Source organism: Cnephaeus nilssonii (assembly GCF_951640355.1).
Source record: "Cnephaeus nilssonii genome assembly, chromosome: X".
In the NCBI taxonomy this organism is placed as follows: Eukaryota; Metazoa; Chordata; class Mammalia; order Chiroptera; family Vespertilionidae; genus Cnephaeus; species Cnephaeus nilssonii.
The window spans coordinates 6,033,409-6,056,235 of record NC_137071.1 but is presented as its reverse complement, the minus strand read 5'-3'; the positions used below and the strand labels follow the sequence as shown (position 1 = coordinate 6,056,235).

The following is a 22,827-nucleotide window of genomic DNA, read 5'->3' as shown; positions in this document are numbered from 1 at the left end:
ATCAAATGGATTAGAGACATGAATGTAAGAGTAAAATTATAATACTTTTAGAAGAAAATAGGAGAATGTCTTCAAGACCTTTAGGTTAGGCAAACATTGCTTAGATATGATGCCAAAAGCATGATCCAAACAGGAAAAAACTGATAAATTGCACTTCATCAAAATTCATATTTTTGTGCTTCAAAAGACACCATTAAGAAAATGAAAAGACAAGTCACAGACTGGAAAAATGTATTTTCAAATCATATATCTGGTGTAGGACTTATAACCAAAATATACACATTCCAGAATATACAACTCAACAATGAGACAAAATATTAAAACTGGGCACATGATTTGAATAGATATTTCACCAAAGAAGCTATACGAATCACTAATAAGCACATGAGAAGATGCTCAACATCATTAGTCATCGGGGAAATGTGAATCAAAACCACAATAAAATACCACTTCACACCTACTAGGATGGCTATAATAAAAAAGATAATTGGTATTGGTGAAGATGTAAAGAACAAGCAATCATCATAGATTGCTGGTAGGAATGTGAAATGGTAGAGAGACTTTGTAAAAGTTTGGTAGTTTCTTAAAAGATTAAACAAAAATTTACCATACACCCAGAAAATGTACTCCTGCATTTCGTGTATACCCAAGAGAAATTAAAGCATGTGTATACCAAAACTTGTATTCAAATGTTCATGGCAGCATTATTCATAATGGGCAAAAAGTAGAAACAACTCCAATGTCCATCAAACTGAAAAATGAATAGACAAAATGTAGCACAGCCATACAATAAATGTTATTCAGCAATAAAAAGAAATTAAAATACTGATACATGCTATAACATGGATGAACCTCAAAACCATTATACAAAATAAAGGAAGCCAGACACAAAAGGCCCCAAATGGTATGATTCTGTTTATATAAAATGTCCATAAAAGGCAAAGCCATAGAAACAGAAAGTAGTTAGTAGTTGCCTGGTGCTGGTATGGGATTAACTGTTAACAGACATAAGGGGTATTACTGGGGTGCTGAATATGTTCTAAAACTGGATTACGGTGACATTAGCACAATTTAATAAATTTACTAGAAATCACTAAATTGTATACTTAAAATGGATGAACTTAATGGTCTGCAAATTTTATCTCAATTTTTTTAAGCTAAGGGCAGAGCCCGGCCAGCATGGCTCAGTGGTTGAGCATCGACCTATGAACCAGATCACAGTTTGATTCCCAGTCAGGGCACATGCCCAGGTCATGAGCTCAATCCCCAGTGTGTGTGGGGGGGGGCGGAGGGGTGGGTTCTCTCTAATCATTGATGTTTCTATCTCTATTTCCCTCTCCCTTCCTCTCTAAAATCAATAAAAATATACTTTTTAAAAAGCTAAGGGGAGAACAAAATGTAATTAATTTTATGGGAGGGAGAATACAGATTAATAAACAAGATGGGACATACTGATCATTGTTGAAGCCAGGGATTCAATATACTATTCCTTTTATATATAATATATACTATGTATATATATTATATATAAATTTTATAATAATTCTTATCATTAAATAAAAAATAGATATATTCCTAAAATTTCTAAGTATTTATGAAGACAAGACTTTCTTTCCTGTCTCCCTAAAGTATCTCAGGGAAATCTGCCCAACATTGTAAACCACGTGGTAGAGAACACAGGAAAACAATATTAATTTCTTGCATAAAGAGGGCACCATATTTATTCTTCAATGTAGCTTTTAAGTTTATATATTAGTGTTATTACCTATGGAAAAAAATAAGGTGTGCCCCTCAAATTAAATTAATACAGATTGCTTTCTCTGATACCAAATCTGCTGCAACGAAGATTTGAACAAAGATTTCCCATCTTCACAGGATTCTGAAGGAGAACAAAGCAAGTGACATTTCACTGGATCTCAAGCTCCTTGCCTGTAATATGTGAGAATTGACCGAGATGATATTTAAATTCTCTTTCAACACTGACACTCTATGATTCTTTAATTTATTTGCCAGTGTTTACCAATAACTCCTTCATCGTGCACCATGGGATATGCGATAAGGGTTTACTAGATTCCAGATGGAGAGACATGCAGAGTTAAGCATCAAAAAACACATGAAATTTAATCTTATGAAAGTCAACTTTCATTTCTCATATTACATTTACATCAATGCATTTCTCCTGATCAATTTTATTATTAAACTCTTTAGTTTGGTTAAAATCACTAGCTCTGTGTGTGTGTGTGTGTGTGTGTGTGTGTGCGCGCGCGCGCTTTGAAGGGAAGGAAGGCAGGCAACCTGGGAAAAGATTCTACTATCTTGAAACTGTCTCTTTTCTATCATGAATTTTTTAAATGTGACATATAGTCAGACAAACTTCTAAGCCTTAAGCATTTCAAAATGAGTTTGTGATGACAACTACACCACATTAGTTTCTCAATCACTCCACAACCTTTTACAACCTGGATTAACCCTATCACTGCAAAAAAAACTGTTCTAAGACTTCCTAAGGACACAGTTTACAAACTCCTCCCCTACTCTCCATTCTTTTTGCCCAGTCAGCAGACTTTTTAGACTTCTGGTCTCCACTTATTCCTGAAATATACTCCTCCCTGGGCATGCCAGACCATGGTACTATGTCCCTTACTGAACTCATGTATTCTCGTGGCTTCAGGTCCAGTTTTCAAGACAAAGATATTTGGTATTCACATAAAGGAAGGGTTTTGAGTAGAGAGGTGACATCATAGTTGTGCTTAAGAAAATTAATCCTATTACTCAATGAAGGAAAGAACAAAGCAAGCAAGCCAGATTAAAAATTACTATAGTAGCCTCCCAGGCAGCTGGGAATAAGAAGTGAACCAAGGCAGATATTAAAGAAGAATCAACAAAATCTGACTCCAAAAATCATATTCATCCTTCAAAGGTTAACTCAACAACTTGTGTACCCTCCCCACCAACACATCCACAGCTCGTCCTAGTTAGAAACCACCCAGACTTGAGCACTCTTCTCACAAGTTAACTGTAATACTGATTGGCAGAATGTGGGGTCATATCCATATTCCTCTTAGAATTCTCCACAGCAGCAAGCACACAGTACGTACTCAGTAAATACTGGTTAAATGAATAAGACATTTTTCCTGGTCATCATTACTGAAGTCTATTTCAGTTTTCATATGATTCTATAAACTCAAGTGCATATAATGAATGTGGTGATGTATTGAGAATTATATTGTTTTATGGTATTCTTCAGCTCACAAGTTTTATAATAGTCATAAGTGAAATGTCCAACAATAAGAAAAATGGTTAAATAAACCATGGTCCAAATTAATAAAGGTAAAGGTAATAAAATAGAGTATCACCATTTTGCAACTACCAATGAAGTAATGGATCTAAGCTGTGGTTTGCTGGAAACAATTCAAACCAGCTTGTGAGAGCCAACTGTGCACATCTGTTCCAACCCCACATTCAGCGACACATCAATAAGAGTGAAATTGGCCATGACAGGAGTGTTTATACCATAAAAATTGGCAAATGGCCAGTTGTTAAACATTTACCAACATTCTGCTGGATGTAGGCAAGGATCAATACTTAACTAAAAACCATTATTTGAAAGGCTGCTGGGGATCCTCATCATAATGGATTAGTCAGCCTAATACTACGTGAATATACTGATCAAGCAAACATCACAAAAACAGCAGCATTAGACATCAGGGATCTCCTAATAGGATGCAGTAGGAAGTACACAGCATCACTATGAAGTATTCTTGCCAAAAATAGAATCTGATTCTAATCAAGCCTAGATCTACCTACCAGTTTATAGGAATTATAGGAGATGGAAGAACAGACAACCAGCCAAATACAGAACGTGGACATGTCTACAGGGTGGATAATTTTCCTATGGATAAATGAATGAGTATTAAAAGGGGGAGACTGAAGGAAGACCCTATCTATTAAAAGAAAGTTAACAGATGTCAAAACAAACACGATGTGCACGTAGCCCTTGTTTGGATACTCATTTGAACAGGCCACTATAGAAAGACATACTTGAGACAATTCAGGGAATCTGAACATTGGTTAGATATTAGATGATGTAAAGGGATTATTGTTAATTTTTTACATATAATAAAGGCTTAGTAGTTAAATATTTTCAAAGGCCTTATCCATTAGAGCATGAGTGGGGAACGTCCAGCCCACAGGCTCTATAAGGCCAATGAAATCATTTGGTCTGGCCCTGACAAGGCATTAGGGGTGAGTTAATTAAATGTTGGACCAAATATAGCAGGTTAATTTTTAAGTTGATAATTTTCTATGGCCCGAGAATGATGTTATAAATATCCCAATGGCCCTTGGCAGAAAAAATGTTCCCTATCCCTGCATTAGAGATACATATAAATTATGTATGAAATTATAATATCTGGAATTTGCTTCAAAATAATCTGTGGATGGGGGTTCTCTTTTATATATTTGAACTTTTCCATAATACAGTTTTTAACAGAGTAGTGAGTATATAAAACATATATAAAAGAATTATAAAATTATCAGTACTGACATGGACATTATCTCCAAGAAATAATGTACTATGAAAAAGCATGGAGGGGTCCTGACCAGTGTGGCTCAGTTGGTTGGAGTGTCATCCATGCAGCGGGTAATGGGTTCAATTCCCAGTCAGGGCACATAGCCAGGTTGTAGGTTCAAACCCCGGTTGTGGTACATGTGGAAGTCAACTGATCGATGTTTCTCACATAGATGTTTCTCTCTTCCTCCCCCCTGCCTCCCTCTCCCTTCTACTCTCTCTAAAATCCATAAATACATATTCTTGGGTGAAAATTAAAAAAAAAAAACACCTAGGGGAAACATGCACAATGTGATTCCAATTATTTTAAAGATAAAAAACATGAAATTGATGTCAGAGGTACACATCTACATTTGTAAATGCACTAGAAAATGTCTGAGGAATACATTCCCTGGGGAGGACACTGGGCTTGGTAGGGATAACGTTAGAGACAGTCCTGTAATGTTTTGATTTTACACACAAGAAAGTATTTGTCTATCATTCAAATGAGTTTTATAAGCATTTTTAACTTAAAGGTTATACTAACATTTCCCACTACACCCTCCAGAGATTCAAGTCCTGTTCCTGCCCACAGGCCCTTGTCAGAGGACTCAGCCAGCCAGGGACAGCTGTAAATCTGGAGGGTGGATATAAAAGAGCATGCACCCTGCCCAATAGCCACATTGGCTGTACTCTCACCTTGGCAAGCCTTTGAAAACTTCTCTAGGCTTTTGACATTTAGAGGCATAAATCACAGCACTGTTCTAGTATAGAAACTTTCACATAACTTATTGAGGGGAAGGGCATAAGTAGAGAAAGAAACAGGAAAAGGAAAAAAAGAAGCCAAGAACAGACTGTACACTGCAAACACACCTTCCAAAGACTGAGACTGGCATATATCTCAATGAGCATGCTGGATACTGGCACAGACAAGTTTGCAAATACCTGGACTGTACTTTTATCTCTGAAAATTTTCATCTGGCCCAACAGCCCATATATACTTCTCTATGCTCAAAATGTCATGCTTCAAATCTCATGACAAAATAACATTATACTGCAGCCAACACCTTTTATTTATTAAATACTGAGAAGCTCAAAGGAAACCTGATGCTCTGTCACTATGAATTCTGAGTGTTACATCTAATAATAGAACCCTACCACAAATAAGATCAGGCCTGAAAGCAAGAATTCAGGTCTAGAAAGCTAGAAGGCATTGGTTGGCCATTCAAAGACAAATAACTGCAAGTGGCAGCCAAAAGGATAAACTGGACTTCATCAAAATTAAGCCCAGCTGGTACGGCTTAGTGATTGAGCACTGACCCATGAACCAAGAGGTCACTGGTTCACTTCTCAGTCAGAGCACATGCCTAGAGTTGTGGGCTTGATCCCCAATAAGAGGTGTGCAGGAGGCAGCCCATCAATGACGTTTCTATCTCTCTATCCTTCTCCCTTCCTCTCTGTCTAAAATAAAAACATATCTTTTTAAAAGTTTTTAAAACATTTGTACTTCAAAGAACACGATCAAAAAGGTTGAATGGACAACCCACAACATGAGAGAAAATATTTGTAAATCATATATCTGAAAAGGGACTTGTATCCAGAATATATAAAAAACCCTTACGATTCAACAATTAAAAGGCAAATAATGCAATTTAAGAATGGGCATAGCCCTGACCAGTTGCTAGTAGTGCCGGCCTGCAGACCAAAGGGCATGTACCTCCATTGCATGTCAAGGGCATGTACCTCCATTGCATGTCAAGGGCATGTACCTCCATTGCAGGTCAAGGGCATGTACCTCCATTGCAGGCTTGATCCCTGGCCCTTGTTGGGGAGTGTGAGGGAGGCAACCAATCGATGTGTCTTTCTCACATCGATGTTTCTCTCTTCCCCATCTCCTCTCACCCCTCTACACTCCCTAAAAAATAATCAATGGGAAAAATATAGAGTGAGGATTTAAAAAAATAGAATGGGCATAGATTTTGAATAGACACCTCTCCAAAGATGACATATACATAGCCAATAAGCACATGAAAAGATGTTCAACATCAGTAGTCATTAGAAATTGCAAATCAAAATCATGATAAGATACCACTTTATACTTACTAATATGGCGAAAATAAAAAGGACAGGCAATAACAAGTGTTTCAAGGATATGAAAAAAGGTAATCCTCATACATTGCTAATGAGATGGCAAATTGGTGCAGCTGCTTTAGAAAAGAATTCAGTAGTTCCTCAAAATGTCCAACATCGTGTTACCTACCATATGACCCAGAAATTCCAACTCCATGTATATACCCAAGAGAAAGAAAAAATGTTTACACAAAACTTGTACATGACCCAGCCGGTGTTGCTCAGTGGTTGAGTGGTGACCTATGCACCAGGAGGTCACGGGTTCGATTCCCAGTCAGGGCACATGCCCGGGTTGTGGGCTCGATCGCATGCAGGAGGCAACCCATCAATGATTCTGATCATTAATGTTTCTTTCTCTCCCTCTCCCTTCCTCTCTGAAATCAATAAAAACATATTTTATTGAAACAAAGGTAATCCCCTCTTACATGCAGTGATCATATTATATCAACTTCTCCCTGGGAAAACACAAGCTTTACGTGTAATGCCAGCACCTACCTATATAGAGTCCTGGGATAGTCTAGACTCCGGTAAATCATTATGTTCACATTCTCTTTAAAGAAATCAAAGTTAAAACTAATTGTCCCACACTGCCAAAGTTGACCTTGTTCATTTTTACACATTTACATAACAGCTAGTTGTTAATCTTCCCCATAGACTGTTATTGAGCTTCATAAATTTGAAGGCATTGAAGCTACCCACTTCTAAGCTCTTTTCTTAAATCCTTTCTGAATACTACACCAAGTCTGTGGGTTCACCTCACTTTGATCTATTTCCTTCTCCCTCTATATAAACATCATCACTCCATGTAACCCATCTTACCTTTTTCTTCATTTCCCTCTTTCTTTCTTGCTTCTTGGTATCTTCCATCCATCCTATTTCTTCTGCACACTATCACTCCACTGTAGGCTACTCTGACACAGCAACTGAGCCTTATTCACTGTTTTTCACAATCCTGTGATTCTCCTTTTTCAAAACATCAGCTTCATTTTATCTCTCCCTTTCAACTCAGGCCCACATCTTTGTTTCATTGTACATTCTCTATCCCTTACCTTTACCTTTCCTTCTCTCGTACTGTAGAGTCTGTCTTAAGTGATAAAGTTGGTAGAAAAAATGGGGTTCTGGGGGCTGGAAGGACATGGACCTAGTGAAGTAGCAGGTTAAGTTACCTTCCCTATGGCCACCCTCACATTCCCAAGTGCTTCAGAGAAGACAGGTCCAGAACCTCGTCAGAAAAACAAAGAGGAGACAAGTGGTCCCTGTAGTTAGGCAAAAAGATGTAGCAACAGAAGCTGAATGAGCCTTCTGAGCAGGCAATTCACAAAAAAGAAGAATATTAACAGCCAATAATTATATGAAAAGATGTTCAGTCTCACTAGGAATCAAGGAAATGCAAACGTTTGCCCATCATATTGGTAACAATAAATAAGATGAACATTAACCAGTGTTGGCAAGGGTGTGTAAGGAAACACTCAGACGTTAGCAGTGGGGTAAGTTGATAGGTCCAAGTTTCCTACAGCCCAGTTTAGCAACATATATCTATATTTGAAACGTCTATGGCCATTGTCCCAGCAACTCCAACTTGTAGGATTCAGCCCAAGAAAAGAAATAGATGGGGAAACAAAGATATGGATACAAAGTCCTTAAAAATCTCTGCCTTGTTTATGATCAGAGGGCAAAGTGAGTTTGGTGGAGGAGCCTGAAAAAGATAGGCTCATGACTGTGAAGGGGGGGGGGGAGGAAAGAGAGAAGAGAGAGAAACAGAGGAAAAGGGAAGGGGGAGGAAAGACAAGGAGCAGGAATGAGCACAGAGAAGATGAAAAGGAGAAACAGAGAGGCAACAGGCTCTGTGAGAAAGGAGCAAGGAGAGCACACACGAAGGAGTAGTGTGTGAGCATGAGAGAAAAGTGTAGGCAAGAGACAATGAGGAAACAGGGTGAGAAAAAACTCTTCATCCACACACCATCAATTCTGATACATCCATATCACACAGACATGAAAAGAAATTATGCAGCTCTCTATTATGAAATAGAAAGATGAATAATTGGGAAGTTCAGGATATAGCACAGCAACATAGTGTGACCCAGTTGATCAAAAGTGACATATAAAGACAAGTGTAGCTGAGGGGTTACTACATGGGCACCATGGTTCTCACTGGGTGCACTATTTTGATAGGTTTATAGTCTACTTCATGCTTTCCTAGTTTGTCAGGATTTTAGTAAGTAATTTCTAGCAAAATGCAATACACTAAAATTCTACATAACTTAGATCTTTGTACTTTCCTATGAGAATTAACCAGCATGGAAACAAATTAAGTAAATGCAATGGTATATCACCTGTTTTTCACACTGCTCTCTTCTTCATGTGATCAATTTAAACTGCTCATTAAAATGTTTTTTATAAAGATTCTCAGCAAAGTGGGAATAGAGGGATCATGCCTCAACATAACAAAGGCCACATGTGACAAACCTACAGCCAACATCATACTCAATGGGCAAAATCTAAAACCATTTCCCCTAAGAACAGGAACAAGACAGGGATGTCTGCTTTCACCACTCTTATTCAACATAGTACTGGAAGTCCTAGCCACAGCAACCAGACAAGAAGAGATAAAAGGCATCCAAATTGGAAAGGAGAAAATAAAACTGTCGTTATTCACAGATGACATGCTATTGCACATAAAGACTCCACTAAAAAATTATGAGATTTAATAAATGAATTTGGCAATCTAGCAGGATACAAAATTAACACCCAGAAAGCAATGGCATTTTTATACACCAATAATGAACTCTCAGAAAGAGAAACTAAGAAAAACAATCCCATTTACCATTGCAACATGAACATTAAGATACTTAGGAATAAACTTAACCAAGGAGGTAAAATATCTGTACTCGAGCCCAGCTGGCATGGCTCAGTGGTTGAGTGTTGACCTATGAACCAGGAGGTCATGGTTCAATTCCCAGTGAGGGCACATACCCGTGTTGTGGGCTTGATCCCCAGTGTGGGGCATGCAGGAGGCAGCCAATCAATGATTCTCTCTTATCATTTATGTTTCTATCTCTCTCTCTCCCTTTTCCTTCCTCTCTGAAATCAATAAAAATATATATTTTTAAAAGAAGCTGTCTTAATTCAGGTTCTCCCAAAAGCAACTCCTAAGATGGGGACTTAGGAACAGGTATTTTATTCGATGTGGGGAAAGTGACACAGGGCAGGAGGGAAGAAAGTCAAGAAAAGGTGTGTTATTAATGGAGTACTACAGCACACAATTGGGGGACAAATCACAGAACTGTCACACTGGGGGGGATGTCAAGGAAGTCAGAGGGCTTTATCCTCCTCAGACTCCCTTCCCTCATCATTCTGCTCCAGGAATGAGTGCCTATGAGCCAAACATGTTGCTATTTGGATTATATATTTACTAGAGGCCCGGAGCACGAATTCGTGCATGGGTGGGGTCCCTAGGCCTGGCCAGTGATCAGGCCAGCTGGGGGGGGAGGGACTGCAGCCGGCCAGGGGGAGGGACCACAGGAGGTTGGTTGTGGGAGTTCACTGACCACCAGGGGGCAGCTCCTGCATTGAGCATCTGCCCTTTGGTGGTCAGTGCACATCATAGTGACTGGTCGACCTGTCGTTCTGGTCATAATGGTCGCTTAGGCTTTTATATATATAGATAGATTATCTCACCCAAACCCTCCAATTCTCTGGATATTGGCCCTATTTTATAGATTAGGAATCCGAGATGCAGAAAAATTAAACCAGTTGATGAAAATCATATAGTTAATAAGCAGCTGAGCAAGATTCTGAGTCCAGTCTTGTCTCTTCCTCTCTAGGATGCAATGTCATAAAAGCCACAGCACATCCATTCTCCAAATAGCTGGCTGTGAGATGCTTGTGTTTCTAGCCTCTCTCTTTGCAAAGAAAACATATTGAGACAGCTGCCCAGACTGTTTTAATCTTCTTGCATCCACAGAAAAATCTTCTAGGTCATAATCCACCAGTCATGTAAAATTTTTATAGCATCGTCATCCATGGCTACTCCCACCCCAGATACTAGTTACTATGAAATTGTGCCAGAATTTGGATCAAAGTATGGGGGGAAATTCAAGGCAAATTTTTATCTGATGAACTCATGGCAGAGAATCAAATTTCAGAGAGAGCTCCAGATTCTAGTATATTAAAAAACATTCTATAACTTTACTGTGAAGAGAGTACTTTATTAGAATAAATAAAACATGCTGAGCTCTACCGGGACACAGAGGTCACGCTAATGTGTGAGCCAAGGAGTCTTTTCTTGCTTTAGTAGAAAAGATAATAATCTACAAATCATTAGCATACGAGGTTGGCTTGATTTAAAATGCACATAGGTATAAAAAGGTCCAGGAAATCAGTGTATTTATAGCTTTCCTACATTAGTCAGTGAAAGGCCCTTGCTGCTCCGAAAGTAACACTTGGGATGGCACTGTATCCTACTACCTTCAGCAAAGCAAAGACATGATTCTCATCTTCTGTTCCATAGGTCCCCTAGTCTTCTACTTCACAGGCAGCCAGGGGAGCAGGCAGGCCCCTCTGACACTACCCACACTCCAGCCCAGCTCTACAGCAGCTGGCTCAAGAACGTCACAGCCCCAGAAGTCCAAGAGCATCCCACCTGAAGGAGCCCTTACCCTAGACCCCACCACCTACCACCTAACCATCAGTCAGACTTAGAAAGCAGAGTCCCCTTAGCATTAAACCCAACAGGACACAGGATCTTTGCCACAGGGATAAAATGCAAAGCATTCTGGCCAGGCACTGCTCACCCAGATCTTTCATAGAAGAACTGAAGAAATGACAGACAACAATCTTGTATACAAATTACCAGAATGCAGATAACAAGACCCCAGCCACACACTCAGTGGGCTGTCTGAGTGAAGCATTTTTATCCTCTTGGTACAGAATTTCATAATTCTTGGTCCAGAGCAAGTGTGGGCAAGGCTCCAGACACATGTGATATCTATCTGCCTAGAACTGCTATCCCTCCCAAGAATCTCATAGTAAGTGTAGACTTTCCTGGGATGGGAGACAGCCAGATCTGCTCGTTCCCTGGGCTCACGAAGGCCTCTGTGGCAGACACCCATCCACTGACTCTAACAGGAAAGGGAAGGGCTGGGGTGCAGAAGGGAACTTCACCTGGCACACTGGGCTGGAAGACTTTATTCAGATCCAAGGAGGAGGCTCTGGAATGGGTTTTCTGTGGCCGCGGTGGCGGGGTGGGAGGGTCCTCGCCCCTTTTCATGGCCTCTTCTATGGAGGTGCTAGAGTAAGATCTGCAGCAAAATAAGGGAAAGTCAGAAAGGAGGCAGCAAAGCTTTACTCTCTGAAGTTGGGTTGAAATGGAAAATACTCACAAAAGTCAAAGTGACTGCAAAGGACTGAAAAGCTCCCAAAGCAACCAAGAATTCTACTGTCCCCTGGATGCCCTATCTGCCACAATGCCCAAACCCCAATCGTGAATCAGAATCTTTAAACCTCTTTGCTCCTATGATATCTTAAACCAAAATTTACTGGGGAAAAAAACTTTCTGTACACTAAAGTCTGTTTCTACTGGAATTATTAATAAGAATATCAGAAAACCCTTCTGCTTAGGTACTTCCCTATTTTAGTAGAAGGGCTTCATGCTATTAACTGAGTGCAGAACCTTTCTCCTGTTTACATGCAAAGGTGATGACAGGGACAGACAAGCTGAGAGTAAGAATCAAATGTTCAAGGGAAAATGCCACAAATGAAATTCAGGAAAGGAAAATACACACCAATCAGGTCAAGGGGTCTAGTTTGTCTTACCATGAGAAATATGGGTTTGGGGAAACTTTCAAAGCAAAAGCCTCCTCTTTCCTTCCTCCCTCAATTTGTGACAAGGCTATAGCTACCTAGGCAACTTCTGAGATCGTAATGTCAAGAATGGCATTTAAAGAAAAATGAGCTAAATAATTTGCCAAAGGTCACACAGCTAGAAAGTTGCATAGGTTCAATTTAAACCCTAGTCCCTATCTGTTTCCAAATTCCATTTCAAAAATGTTCTGATACTGCCTATGAGCCAGGGAAGAAATCTTTTGGTGATAGCAGCTAGACTATTAGAGACTACTTACTTTCTAAATTAATTCCACTCAATCCATTAGTCTATTGCTTAGGAATAGGTTTGTGGATGAGTTCCCAATATGATTTTCTAAGAGGTGAATGTGTACGTACAATAGTTCTATTCAGCTTCTCAGCCGACATTATGTCAAAAAAGAAAATGACCTTTGAGTCAATAATATGTCCTAGAGACAAATTAACCTCAGAAAACTGTTCTTGGTGTTTAGCTATTGGAGTGGCACTTACGAAATTAGAATCTATCCATTTTTATTAGGTAACTTCAGTTCTTCGTAAAGCTGGTTTTCACATAGCAAGTTTTTGTCTTCCTGAATGAGTTCCTCAAGGTTTCTGTTTGCCATACAATATTTCGATCTTTAATAAAGCCACCGTAATGGCATGTGACGTGCTCTGGGGTGGTCCCTATCACACAACTGGCAAGACAGGCAAGGCAAAGGCATGCAGAAAGTATCAGGAAGAATGCTCTAATACTTTCAACCAGAATAAAATGGAATTTATCTGAAAGGATGACAAAGTTTTCAAATGGCAACTCTTGATTTAAAAGGGAAATTAGAGCCCTGGCTGGTTTGGCTCAGTGGATAGAGTGTTGGCCTGTGGACTAAAGAGTCCCGGGTTCGATTCTGATCAAGGGCACGTTCCCAGGTTGCGGGCTCGATCCCCAGTAGGAGGCAAACAGGAGGCAGCCAATCAATGATTCTCTCTCATCATTGATGTTTCTATCTCTCCCTCTCCCTTCCTCTCTGAAATCAATAAAAATATTTTTAAAAATAAAAAAGAAATTAGAGACCCTAGCTTGAAATTAAAATAACTTCTAATGTCAAATATAGCTTTAGTGATATTTTTCACTAAATAAAGAAAAAATGTGTGTGGTACACACACACACACTTAAGCATACTACTCTTTACCACATATCTCATGCCACTTTATTTCCATATATAACCTGTATATTTATATTTTGTTATGGAAAGTTAACTGGATATCAAATAAGTGATATTGAAAAACTGTGATTGCAACCAATTAGAATATAAAGGTGCAGGGAATCAAAAATGATTAATATAGTAGTATTCGAGTGGTGATTTTTCCCTCTTTCTCTTATTTCTAGAAAGCGTTATTAGTCTAAAAAAGAGGATAAAGATGATTTTATTCTCTTGATCTCAGTAAAGGCCCTAATAGGAGTAGTGAAATAAAAACATCCAAATTAGACCAGCAGACTAATCCCTAAAAGAATAATATATTAAAATTTAGCCAGTGAGATTAATAATCAAATATGTAACTATGAGATTTTGTAATTTCACTCACTTTGGGAGAGACAGGAAGTCATAAGTGAAAACTGTGAGGTTCAATTTACAGTTAACATAGAATACATAAGCAGATTTCTGCAGTTGAAAGGTTTTTCCAACTATAAGGGCAGATAAATGTTACTATTCCTACATCCTAAAGCCTACAGACTAATATGCAAAAGATCCATTCATCTTGTCCGCCAGTGTGGTTCAGAGGTTGAGCACTGACCTATGAACCAGGAGGTTACGGTTCAATTCCTGGTCAGGGCACACACCCGGATTGCAGACTCCATCTCCAATAAGGGGTCTGCAGGGGCAGCCAATCAATGAGTCTCTCTCCCTTCTCCCCTCTCCTCTGAAATCAATAAAAATATATTTAAAAAATAAAAGATCCATTCATCCTTTAAAAAATAAAAGGAGGAGTAAATGTGGTAACCACAGAGAGAAATAATGTCTATGCCGTTTTTCCTATCAAAATGAATTAGTGTATCTATTGTTTGTAAAAATATGAATATATATTTGTTCCTTCTATAAACAAGGAAACAAAACCCCCATTTGGAAAATCCAGACATAAAAGATACACTAACTAAGGGGTAAGGTTTATAAGTAAACAAGATTTCCTTAAACATCAGTATTTCAAAATATGATCAGATTTAAATTCACTTTTTTAGGAATGTGTCTAGTATCCAAATGAGACAAAAAAGTCACTAAGAGCCAAAGGAAAACTTGGAAAAGACACATGTAGTGCCCTATCTTACACTGCAGTCTACTGGTGAAGAGGGCTCCTAATACCATCTTCTCTCTTTGATGTCCTATTGGTTCTATTAGTCTTTCTGTTTTGTCTTTGCTCTTCCTTTCTGATGCTTCATGTCAGCCACAGCTCTGCCTCCCTGGCTCTCCCTCCCTCTTTTGCTAGCCTCTAGTGATTAAAAAACAGTGAAGCTGAGAAGAGGCTCTAATACAGGATGAAACAGACCGTAAGTACTGCTTACCTGAAGCTTTACACCTCATTGGAGTCACCATAAGCATTTTCTTTCCCTACTCTAGATTAGACCCCAGACTTCTTGCTTTTTGGTGTTCACCTTATCATGACAGTAAATTTCAGTGTCAGTTACCTTTAAGTTGTATTTCCTTCTTTCCCCCTACTCGTTATCATCCTGCAACAACTGGGGCATATCACACAGTCTACTTCATATCAAGTGACCAGAGCGCAGCAGCTACTGTCTTCCAGCACCAACAAACACAGAAACTAAGAATCTCCCAGTAGCACTGCATGCTCCAGTCAGGCCCCTCATGACAGTGAACTCACCCATAGTCTAACTTTCAAATCAAAAGGAAAAGGAGATTGTGGGTTGGGCTTTGGGTTGGGGGTTTGTATTTCTAATTTGAGACAGGCACAAAGGGCATTCAAGTAGAAATTAAACAAACACTACCTGGATCTTGGTCTTGCTTTGAGACTGTTGGAATCCTTAGGAGTTGCTGAAATAAAGATTGATTATTGTTTGCTTGGGTTTCGTTTCTGCAGTTAATAGGTTTATATATAACACTTGGGCTAGTACAGAGCACATCAACAGGTTAACGTGAAGTACAGGTGTCCACGTGGAGAACTTGACGTCTTCCACAGTTCCATGATTTCAGAAATTTATTTCTAAAGTTAAAGGCACAATTGAAAGGAAAGAAGAAAACAACGTATTTTTCTTTCCTCAGAACACTAAGAAGCCATTCTCAAATCAAAGTTGATTAACAAAGAAATTCCAGTCTAAAAAGGCAACCTTCTCAAGGGGTTATCTATGTACTAATGAAGGGTTCAGACTTGAGAATTTCTTGGTCTATCATGACAGCCTAGTAATACATTTTGAATCAGTCTCCCCTGCAGGCTAGGAAGAAATCTATTGGGCTATATATGTTAAGATTTTCTTAAAATACACTACTAGAGCAGCACGACCAGAAGAAATCAAAGTTCCAACATTAAGTTGCACTGCGCCAAGCAGCTTTTCCTAAAAGAAAATATTCCGGTGTCCTATGTCTCTATGACCAAACTGTACAGAGAATATTATGGCATGAAATCATTAAAATATTTTGTCTAACATACAACCCTTCCTTATCAAATTTCAATCATAAACTAACTTGCTCACTACTGACATCCATAAAGCCTACTTTCCCATCCCAACTTGAGAGTAATTAGAAACATTTACAAAAACATTAATATCCTTTTGATGTTTTCAATCCTCTATGAATGTCAACTTTAGAAACCACTAAATTTGACATTTTGCCAGCACTGCAAAATTTTCATCATAAAATGGCATAAAAATTCACAGAAAAAGTGCTGCTAACTAGGAACAAGGAAATATAGTTTACATATTGTTTGCACAAATCCTTCCAGAAAGAAAATGTCTCACTGCATCATCTCCTCCTCTTTCACATCGCTCAAAGATAAAACCCTCCTTGTGTATGAAGCAGCCTGGATTTACAAGGACCATTAAAATCCTTGGGTTAGATAAGCAGAGCAGGAAGGGGAGCTAAAGTGCTAACAAGACACAAAGCAAATTAGCATTATGCATCCCCATTCCATGGGGTCAGCTGCAGAAGAGGTACATTTCTCCCAACGTACACATTTTGGCTTGTTGTAGTGAAAATACAGGCATCTTTCAACTCAAACCACTGAAACACTGCCAGAGCCCCGAAAAGCCTGGGCAGCCGAGGAGTCTGAGCCCTGTCTTACCCATTATCAACAAAAACTAATTCCCCCCAGGCATCAAAGGAAAACGGCCTAAGGAGAGCCTCTGAGACCTCCAGCCAAGCTGGCTGCCTTGGAGTGGGTGGACAGTGTGAGCAGACTCACCAGAGCTGGGGGCCACCCTCTAGCAGGCTGCCTACAGCAGGCTCCAGCTCCGTGGCCCTCTTCTCCCTGAGGCCCCACTGCTTTCCACAAATATGTAGGTAGAAGTCTCAGTCACGTGAAAATACTGTTCACCAAACCAGACGGTAGTGACCGTTAATTCTTTTGTCAATTGCCACTATCTTTGTCTTTTTGCTGGGGTAGAAATGGGTGTGGAAACGGGGTAAACCCTGCTGGTGAGAGATAGACAGATGGGGTGAGGGGCGCAAATGAGCACTAGAGACCAGTCCGGAAGTCGTGAGGCTGGGGTGCTCCTCCTGGCCACGGCACTCACTAGCTGTTAGCTCTCTGAGCCTCAGTTCCCTCACCTACAGGATGAGGAAAATAAAAATGGGCGGTAATGGCATGAATGGGGGGGTTGGAGGTAATGGGGGAATAAGGACACATATGTAATACCATAATCAATAAAGAAATAAAAAAAAATGTAGCCATTCCTCACAGGAAGAGACAAGGCATCAAAGGTACTTTAACAACTAAATGTATTTTAGAATTGTAAAATATTACTGTTGTACAGTGCTCCAAATTTTTTAAGTTTAGAAATCTCGTTTCTAAATATAGTTCCTTCTAGGACAGCAAAGGAAAGGCAGGTGGGAGTGGTAATGGAAAGAGAGAACTGATCTACCCCATAAGACCATGGGGTGAAGCTGGCCATCGGGTAAGCTTCTAGAATCACTAATGGCAGTCAGAAGACTACACCAGTTTGAGGATGAACAGGCTTAATCCACTCAGCATTACCTAGAGACATCAAGAAAAAGATCACCATTGTGCAGTGTGCTCTGTTGAATTAGCTGGAATATAATGTTAGCTAAGAAATCTATTAGACTCCACTGATATATAGTCTTTCAGCAATTAAAAGGGTCAGGGTATATGAAAAAATATGTACAAGAGATACTCCCATTCCCTGATAATGAAGTCACACCCCATCTGTAACCCACCACATCATCATCTTCATCACCATTACTATTACTAGTGTACCAGTGCACAGATTCATGCACATTGAAAGGAAATTAATTAGAAGAAATATTTTAATATCACTATTTGCCCTTTCTCTATAATAAAAGTGTCAACCAAATTCACAATCGACAATGACAGATCAAAATATAAGCATGCGATTGGCACCAGCGAGAGCTTTATATGTATCAGGCATGTGCAAGCCAACTTAGCCTTTTATATAGAGAGAATAAGCTTGCTTAATTAGACCTTTCTGATTTAGCTAAACTTTTTCCAGCCCAGTGAAGCACCCCAACTTCTCTTTCAGGTCATTGTCAGCAATACAGCCGTAAATACCAACACAAAGCAGATTATTATTGTGGATCACCCAGGGAGAACAAAGGGTAAAATATTTAACTGCAGCAGTGTTTGACTATATTCTGAGCAGTGAGAAAACCTGAAGTCATTTTCAAGGTCCGCCATTTCTTACTTGTTTGTAGTCAAGTTTCTAAACTTTCTAAATCTCTGTTTTCCAGCTAATGAAAAGAAAATGGAATTCTACTGAGTCTCCTATCTACCTACTCCAGGACTTCTGTGAGGATCAAATGAGATAAGGCACATGAAAATGCTTCACAGACATTTGGTTAAAGTGTAAAATGTTTGCACCCAGTTATAAAGCAAGTTGTGTTCCTGGGCTGAAGAAACTCCAAGGAGACTAGTCGCTAGGGAGAGGAAGCCGGGCATTGCTATGTGATGACATTACCCGGTGCCCACAGCCACCATTTCCGGGCTGGGCTGGGCTGTGGGCCGCATTTTGCACCATGGGGTCTTGGAAGCGTTGGCTGTGATTTTATGGGGTGTCGCTCTGGGTGGTGGCGGGGCCTGTGTCCCACTTGGGGGAAGCCGAGTGTTGGTTTATTGGGCCAGGTCCACGGTGCCATTTATTTTGCCGTTTATTTTTAAATGGCCAGTGCGCATCATGGCAGCTCCTGCATTTAGCTTCTGCCCCCTATTGGTCAGTGCATGTCATAGCTACCGGTTGGACGGACACTTAGCCTTTTATACAGATAGATTATTATCACCACCCACTGTGGAAGAGCAGGGCAGAAAGATGTTTCTCCTTCCACCTGCAAAAACATATCCCAGGCACGTCTTGGTAAGTCTCCACAGGTTTCTCCATAGGAGTTCACTATTCCACTTAAGTCTTCCATCAGTCTCTGAGCCCCTGAAAGTAAAGCTCAGCATTTGAAGCATGTGAATATCTGCAAAAATGGTGAGGGCATGTTGTGTTGAAACCCAGGCAGACACCAACGGGTGGGTCATTGTTTTTCATTTAGCTAGGAAAGGGAAGGAGATGACAACTTCCTAGAATATTCCAGGCATGTCATCTTTCCAGGAAAGAGATATGGGATAAGAATGCAAGCCTGAACTTTAATTCTCCAAAAAAAGGCAACAACTCGACTGAGGTGAACTGTCCACGTGGCACAGACAGCCACCCAGAATTAGAAACCACCACCTTGAAACTCCAATGTCTCCTGCTGGGAATCCAATTCCCTCATGTAGATTCCAGAAGGGGACAGCAGTGGGAAAACTAATCAGGAATCACATGGCATGCTCCCAGGCAGAGTGTGAAACAAATCTGGATGTACTTCACACGATGCGGCACTCCCTGGGAGGTTTTATCTAGTGACACCACATCCTATTCAATGAAGGAATGTTAACAATGATGTCTAAAGCTCACCCCGGAGAACACATGATGCTCATTGGGGAAAAAAAGGAGTTATTAGCCTCCAAGTCGTTGGATAAGCAGCAACTTAACTCGCTACATTAAATAGTTTTTACTAATTTCATAACATGAAGTTGACAAAAATTGGGATGTATCCACTAGCTCCACAAATTAGGGTTAAAAGGAACCTGCCTCAGACATTGCTCCTACACAAATAGAGCATTTCCCCCATGATAAAGAAATCCAAATCCATTTCAAAAGCCAAAACTAGCCTTGAGAATTCCTACCACTTTGGGAAGCATGGTTCGTCTTCATTTTCTATTACTTAACATGGCCTTCTACCCGTAGCTGTTACCAAAATAGGTTACACATCAGAATCACCTTGGGGCTGCCTAAAAATAACGATCCTTAGGCCCCCGCATCTGAAATCAATCATAGATTCTCATTCACATGCTCTCTCATATCTCTCTCTCTCTCTCTCTCTCTCTCTCTCTCTCTGTCTCTCTCTCTCTCTCTCTCTCTCTCTCTCTCTCTCTCTCTCCCCCTCCCCTCCTCCTTCTCCCTCCCTCCCTTCTTTTCCTTCCTCCTCCCCCTCTTCCTCTATTCCTCTCTCTCTTAAACCTTCAATGAACTTGGTGTTTTGGAAATAATGCACTATAACATAAGCCTCAATGTTATATTGACCCTTCGTTCCAACTTTAAACAAATAAGCCTGGGATGATAGCCAGCTAACCAAAACAAACATGATTTACTTATTAAATATTAAGAGAGATAAAAAAGAAAGCAGCAATTTCTTCCATATCTTCATAATCAGAACTCCAAATAGTAATGCCTTCCCTAGCTAGTTTGTTTGTAACTAGGTTCATCTTGGTTCAATGATGGGTCTATTGAGAGAGCTGACACAGGCCCGGCCATCTCCACGGTTCACAGGTACAGTTCCAACTCTCCAAAAACCTGGGCAAACACAACTTTTATTTTTCTCCTTGGAATCCACTCCATATGTAAGAACACTTATTTGCCTTCCTGGTGGTAAAGTATAATAAAAATATTTGAGATTTTTACTTTGGAAATGGAAGATTTCAACTGCAGACCTCCAATTGATCTATTACATCAACTCATTCTACACAGAAATTTCAATGGCTTGTTGAAATCCTCTCAACTCCAAGCTTTCTCAATTCCACACTTAGTAACAATGAGACTAGATTCAAACTGAATGATCCTTTCAGTAAAACCTAAATTCAGAATTTAAGAAGAAATACCTGAAAAGGGGGAAGGGATAAAAAAAATTCTTTGTAATAAAACACAAAACAAATATTTCAAGAGAATTATACATACTATCACAGATATGCCAATCTTCTACTCACTAGAACTACTGGAGATTTTTTAATTAGAAATAATTACATACATATATTAAAATGAAAGTTTTCTCCTACCTGGATCCTCAGATGTGTCCTTTGGTAAGGCTTCATCCATAGTACTTTTCAAAGCTAGTGACGTTTTGTTTTTAAAGAACAGAGAGAGAAGGAGGGGGAGGTGAGAAAACTATAACACTTTATTTCTCTGGCAGATTACATTAAAACAAAGAATCTCTAGTCATCACTTATGAAAATGGTGTTACAAACTTCTATAACTGCTATAGCACTTACTAAAACAATAAAGAACTCTTAAAGTATAAAAATAAGTTCTCCCAAGCATGCAACTATTGTTTCCTAAGGGAAATTTTATTTTTCATGTTTAACTCCCATACCAAGTTGCATTAATGGCAGGTCTCAACAATAAAACCTAAAATAGCTTCAATGATTTTTAGACAGAGCACTGGCCTGAGAGAAAATCTTGGTTCTTATCCCCTCTCTGTTTCTTTTCTTTTTAATAGTTTATTGACTTTTAGAGAGAGGAAGGGGGGAGAGAGAGAGGGAGAGGGAGAGAGGGAGAGAGAGAGAGAGAGAGAGAGAGAGAGAGAGAGACATTGATGGGCTGCCTGGTGCACGACCCCTACTGGAGATCAAGTCCACAACCCGGGCATGTGCCTAGACCAGGTCTAACCAGCAAACTTTCGGTGTATAGGACGGCACCCAACCATCCGAGCCAAACCAGCCAGGGCCTCTCTCTTTTTCTTACTAAGCAAATGATCCATACTGAGTCTGAACTTCAGTTTATTCATTTCTAAATTTTAGGCGATGAACATACCACCCTCCACTAGATTTTGTGAGTTCTGGGTAGATAGTGTATGAGAAAAGATGTGGTAGATTATAAAGCATTATACAGAAGTATGGAGTCAAGGGGGGATTCCTCCTGCTCTTCTCGATATTCCCAGGCCAACTTATCTCTGTGCTTGGTAATAGCTATAACATGGATCACTGTGTTGTACTGCTTCTCATCCACCCAGAAAGATAGGCAAAGCTTTATCATAGCCCCACAGTCACAGATAAAGCCCAGGGACAGAAACTCTCTCCAGAAGATAATTTCCTCATAGACTAGAGCTTGGTACATATGTACATTTGTATCGATGCTCTGGGATCACATCTGCCAAAATAAGATGCTAAGCTCTCAAGTATTTCAGCTTCCAGTCATTTCCTAATTAGTATGACCAGATTCCAATGTAAGGAGTCAGGATAGCCTGAGGGTCAGCAGTGAGTAAGGAGCCAATGAGCTAGGGGGGCCTTGGACATTCAAGCTCTTGTTACCATTTTATGAACTATAGTTTGGGACAATTTGAACTACTTAATCCATCCAAATGTGTTCATGTACTGATAAATGTCCTCATGTGCTCTAGAAGCCAACCATTCCAATAGAAGTGGATAAACAAAACATAGGCAGAATGTCCCTAAAGGAAAAAAAACTCATTCTTTTCATACCTTGTTTGTCATCACCAGTCAAATCTTGGGTAGAAACAGGAAAGTCAGCCACGTCTTTAATAGATAACTTCTTGGAAAAGGAAAGAAAATTAATTATACAGATTGAATAGAAATTAAATGATGTGCACATATGATGAAAATGTTTTAAAAGCAATATATCTTGCCAATATTTCTGTCTTCAGTAAACCCTAACATTTAATATTATTTTTTTTAGGTTCCTAGTGAGGGATAGTTAATTGTATTGAAATAGATATATGCATAGAGGAATAAACATTCAGATTAAGGCATATGTATAGACCACATATTAAATCTGAATCCCGTGTAGGATTCAGCCA

The 22,827-nt window shown here is 39.6% G+C and overlaps 1 protein-coding gene across 8 annotated transcripts in view; it reads right to left on the bottom strand.

Annotated features, from left to right (window-relative positions):
- REPS2 (RALBP1 associated Eps domain containing 2) overlaps positions 1-22,827 on the bottom strand; it is a 185,952-nt gene that overhangs the window by 53,599 nt on the left and 109,526 nt on the right. For 3 of the 8 annotated variants that reach the window (XM_079764421.1, XM_079764422.1, XM_079764428.1), the window contains exons 10-13: positions 22,493-22,562; positions 21,071-21,124; positions 15,516-15,561; positions 11,843-11,979 (exon numbers count right to left, since the gene is read on the bottom strand). In XM_079764421.1, the coding sequence (XP_079620547.1) occupies positions 11,843-11,979; positions 15,516-15,561; positions 21,071-21,124; positions 22,493-22,562 (307 nt within the window). The remainder of the gene's footprint in view (positions 1-11,842; positions 11,980-15,515; positions 15,562-21,070; positions 21,125-22,492; positions 22,563-22,827) is intronic. The other 5 variants (XM_079764424.1, XM_079764425.1, XM_079764426.1 and 2 more) reach the window with 3 other exon arrangements.